The sequence below is a fragment of the Limulus polyphemus genome, unplaced genomic scaffold (assembly GCF_000517525.1).
Source record: "Limulus polyphemus unplaced genomic scaffold, Limulus_polyphemus-2.1.2 Scaffold2166, whole genome shotgun sequence".
NCBI lineage: Eukaryota > Metazoa > Arthropoda > Merostomata > Xiphosura > Limulidae > Limulus > Limulus polyphemus.
The window spans coordinates 157,290-162,482 of record NW_013667776.1 but is presented as its reverse complement, the minus strand read 5'-3'; the positions used below and the strand labels follow the sequence as shown (position 1 = coordinate 162,482).

Below are 5,193 nucleotides of genomic sequence, written 5' to 3'. Positions count from 1 at the left end.
GGTATACAAACACCACTTAACTCATTCTCCCATTTTAACTTAATTTTCCGTAACTTAGTTCCGACGAAGCTTTAGCGACACAAGTCCTTTCTTAAATAAAACTGGTTTATTCTTTCTGAATATAACTTTACCGATACACTCAACTTCAACAGTTGCGCTATAACAAACTGTAATTCACGTATCACGAACTAGACTTCAACAATACGTCTCTCTCTGACTGCAGTTCAATTACTCATTACCTACACACACACTCACGTCACGCCGTGACCATCTTATATATACCAGGCACCCCCAATCTAGCAAATGCTAGAGCACTCCCGAAGGAACAGGATAGTTCTAGAAACGTGGCGTGACACTAGTCACGTGACCTCGCTGACGCAACACTGCCCCTCCTTAGTATTGTTTGTCCCGAACAATAACCACATGCAATAAACCAACAACAATAACTTAATTAAAATGTACAGAATTAGGAAGAAGATACGTCCGTAAAATTAAGAGACTTTGTTGAATTTTAATTTTGTGTTTGAGTACTGGTCTCTGTCTCGTTGGCTTCTGCTTCACGTGGGATTCATCTGCTCCATCAGGAAATGTCCTATCATCGGTAACAGTCACATCAGTGGTTGTAGCTTCATCAAGGGCTTCACTGTTTCCCTTCTAAAAAACCGGGTAGAGTTTCTTCTTCGACAGTGGCTTTTTCAGATGACACGTATTCAGCAGCGTCATTTGTTCCATTGTTCACTTCGTTCCAACTGAAATGTCCTCGACCATGATAATGCCAAAGCCTGTTGGCATGCACCACCTTTGGCTTACCTCGCCGACCACATTTTATTCAGAAAGTCACGTCTGAGAGACGATCCACTATGTCATATGGGCTTTCCCATGGAGAAGACAACTTAGGACACTTCCCTTTGATCTTCGTGAGATTATACAACCACACCTTGTCTCCTGATACAAAGCTGACTTCAGTAGATCTCTTATCATAACATAGCTTCATGGAATCAGCAGACATTTTCAAGTTTGAACGCACTTGATGATGAATGTCATCCATCCTTTCAGATAACACTTTCACGAACTCTGCCACATTTTCAGGCAACTCTTCGTAAAGTGGGCGTCCTGTTATCAGATCCACTGGCAACCGAAGTTCCCGACCAAACATCAACTTTGCTGGAGTGTATCCAGTGACTTCATGCTCTGCTATTCCATAGGCCATCAACAGTGGAGGGAGTAAGACATCCCAGTCATCTTAGCGGCTGTTAAAAAACTTTGCCAATTCCTGTCCAGGTGTCCAATTGTACTTTTCTAACATCCCATCAGACTGTGGGTGGCATCATCCTGGTCTTTCGTATGCCAAACAACTTGCAGCATTGTTGGAACACAGCTTATTCGAAGTTACGGCCTTGATCTGAATGCAGTTCTTATGGCATACAAAACCTGAAGAAGAAATCACTAATAGTCGAGGCTACAGTTGTAGCTTCCTGATTTGGTATTGCATATACCTCAGGCCATTTGGTGAAATAATCCATCACCACACAAATGTACTTGTTTCCAGCACGAGTTTGGAGCAAAGGACTAGCAATGTCAACAGCTAATCTTTCCATTGGTGCGCCAACTTGATATAACTTCATTGGAGCACGTCCCTTATGCTTGGGTTCCCTTTTAGCACAACATGTACTGCAGGTCCTGCACCATTCTTCCATATCTTGCTTCATACCTATCCAGTAAAATCTCTGTTGTAGGTGACTCAATGTCTTTTTAACTCTCCCACATTGTCTGGTGTTGGCCAAATCACGCACTACTTTCACCTTGTCAGGATCAGTTCGCACACCATGCTCACTTACAATGTGACCCAAGTAAAGCACCTTTTTTTGGGACAAGTGGCATTTCTCGGGATGGAGTTTGAGGTTGGTTGCTTTCAAACGCTTGAATACTTCCTCTAGCCAGGACATTTCCTCATCAAACGATGTTGCAAACACAATGACATCATCCAGGTACACTAGGGCTATTCTCCATTCTAGGCGATCCAGCACTCTTTCCATCAGCCTCTCAAATGTTGCTGGAGCATTGCTAAGCTCGAATGGCATCACACGGTATTACCAGAGACCTTGGCCATAACTAAATGCAGTCTTAGGTTTATCTGCTTCAGCCGTTTTCACTTGATGGAAACCCGACTTTAAGTCTAGAATTGAAAACCACCTGGCTCCACTTAGGGCATCAAGAGTATCATCAATTATTGGCAGTGGGTATGAGTCTTTTTCGGTTATACGAGCCCTGAAGTCCACACAGCAACGTTGGGTCCCATCCTCCTTCTGGACTAACACGACAGGAGCTGACCAGGGACTATCTGATTTCTCGACTATCCCTTCCTTAATTAGGCCATCCATTTCTTGTCGTTTTGTTGGAGCTATTCTCCTCGGAGGGATCTTTATTGGACGGTGATTGCCTCTGTTTATTCTTTCTCAATACAACTTTGCAATACACAGAATTTCCACAGTCACTTTAACTCAAACACACGCTATAATTCAAAACGATTCACACACTTTACTTACGGTCACTACCGCTCACTTGACTCAATTATCTGTTTCTATATCTCTCTATCTGCAAAATTATATCTCCGTTTTATTTGCCGGACTTATATACTAAAATAGAGAACGTCTGGCAAACACTCGGGACTTCATATCCTTCTAGAAACTCATCCCAGGGTCACGTGACTTCCGCTGTCATAACAGTGTTCTCCTTTGCTTTCACTCATGGGTTCTTAGAGTTACGTGAATTAGTAGAACGTAAGTTAAAACGTAACACTAAATAAAGCGCAATATTTTTGTCCGAATTAAAGAAAGGATCTTGTTTATATAAAGTACTTCCATTATTGAGCTACAAATTGTAAGTGTTATACATATATCCATAGTAATTGGTTTTGCACTCTGAAAAGCTTTAGAATCACATGCTCATATTAGTGTTTCAACTCAATCTAGTTTTATTAAATCAGCCTTATAATATTTTTTTTTTGTATCCAGAAATCCGAAGTTTAGTGAAAACCATTCTGTTTAAATAAATTATTATTACTAACATGAACACTTTTATATCGTTTCCCTAATTAAAATGTATGCTTAATATATAACTCTATAGAAGAAATAACAATGCTATCCCTTCCAGTCTCGTGGGTATGAACGTAGGAATTACGTCGTGATATAATGAAATGTAATGGAACGACTTTTGTAATTATTTTGATATGTCTGGTCCAGAATATTTATAAATATTTCTTATTATTTTATTTTATTTATTTGTAGCTTTTAACTGTAGAACAAATCAAACGGTTACTTCATTTAAAATGTCATCTCCAACGTCTTCCATACCCACTTTCCCAGGAAACCAACAAGGAACGCCGCAAAGACGAGTTAAACCTAACCCATTTTTCTTTACCATTTCCGACCCTCACGAGATGAAATCCATCAAGATTGGTGAAGATTTGCCCTATCGTCAACGAGGAAGACGTTTACAGAGTCCAATCGCTATGGGGCAGCCACCAAAGGAAACTGTTCTGGAAGAAGTTTTTAAAAAAGAAAAAGTAGATGTTGAGGCTAAACCGTGGTCTCATGTACGGTTAGTTAGGGTAACGTAATTTTATTGGTTACCTTATCTTAATTGTTGACACTGTATTCAAGGTTCTTAAGACATTGTATACACTTAAGATAATCTGATTTCATCAAGTGGAGCATGACGAAGCAGTAGTCTTTAAAGAAACGAAAAGTTTACTTTAGTAATCGATTCATTTTTCGGAAAACGTAGCTTAATGATAAAACAAAACACGAACGTAATAACAGGAAGTGTTTATTAAACGTTCCGGAATCGTCATAATTCCATCATTAGTAATCTAGAGGTACAAAACAAACAAACAATATCTGTAATAACAACATAAATATTTACATAAGAAATAGACAATTCGAATATACAAATATAACACGAAAAAATGAAAACTGAGCCACAAGTGAAATAGTTAAAATAGGTTTAAATCCAGTGAAGATTGTGTGTTATTTAGGGAAGGAAGAAGATTTTTTGTGTATAATGTTTCTTTTATAAGAAGTTCAGTATCATGTTTGGCTGTTCAAAGAATTTTAAAGTTTGAGAGAGAACTCGGATGTCCTGTTTCTGTATTGTGTTGATAGATAGTGGAGTTGGGAGGGTTTGTAACCTTTCTTCCAGTGTTTATAAATATGCACATATGACGTTTGGTTTCACCAATATAGGCCTTACAGTTTTCTTAGAAACCTAGGCAAAGAAAAAAATATATTATTTCTGATTGTGTTTATAATAATTTATACCCCACAAGCTCCCAACCTGGAATATTATATGTTCACAACCCCCCCCCCGTTCTTTACTTTACGTTAGGCACTCACAGTTATAATTTAGCTGAATTCGTTGTACCCATCTTAAAACCTGTTACTACGAACGAATTTACAACACCTGACTCCTTCCAATTTTCCAGAGAAATCAGTCACCCCCCCTAAAAATCACATGATGGCTATCTTCGATATTACTCCTGTTTTTAATAATATTCCCCTGGACGAAACCATTAATATTACACTTTCTAATCTAAAAACATTCTTGTTAATGGATTTTCTAAGTCTGATTTCAAATCTGTGCTTGAACTCTCGACCAAAGACTCTCTTCTCTTATTTAACAATACTCTATATGAGCAAATGGATGACGTTGCTATGGGCTCCCCACTGGGTCCTATGCTGGCCAACATTTTTCTCTGTCACCACGAACAGAACTGGATGACAACTGTCCGTTAAGTTTCAAACCTATTCTCTACAGAAGGTATGTTGATGATACTTTCTTTATTTTCTGCCATATTGATCATATCCAACGCTTTCTTGACTATCTCAATTCACAACACCTCTCTCTACATTTCACTCATGAAATTTAAAATTAATAACTCTATTCCCTTTCTGGACGTTCTTGTTAACCATGATGTTAACGGTTTTTCAACTTCTGTCTATCGTAAAAACACATTTACTGGTCTTTTCACACAGTTTGACAGTTTTATACCTTTCTCTTTCAAACGCAGTTCTTATTCTTTGTCTACTAAATAGAGCCTACAATCTTACCTCATCCTATTTAACCATTCACAAAGATATTACTTCCATACAAAACATTCTCTTACGAAACGGCTACCCTATGCACAATAACTTC

At 38.4% G+C, this 5,193-nt stretch overlaps 1 protein-coding gene across 1 annotated transcript in view; it reads left to right on the top strand.

Annotated features, from left to right (window-relative positions):
• LOC111087451 overlaps positions 1–3,619 on the top strand; it is a 6,693-nt gene extending 3,074 nt beyond the window's left edge. The window contains exon 2 of the mRNA XM_022394102.1: positions 3,366–3,619. Coding sequence (XP_022249810.1) covers positions 3,366–3,619 — 254 coding nt within the window. The remainder of the gene's footprint in view (positions 1–3,365) is intronic.
• The last annotated feature ends 1,574 nt before the right edge of the window (positions 3,620–5,193 follow it).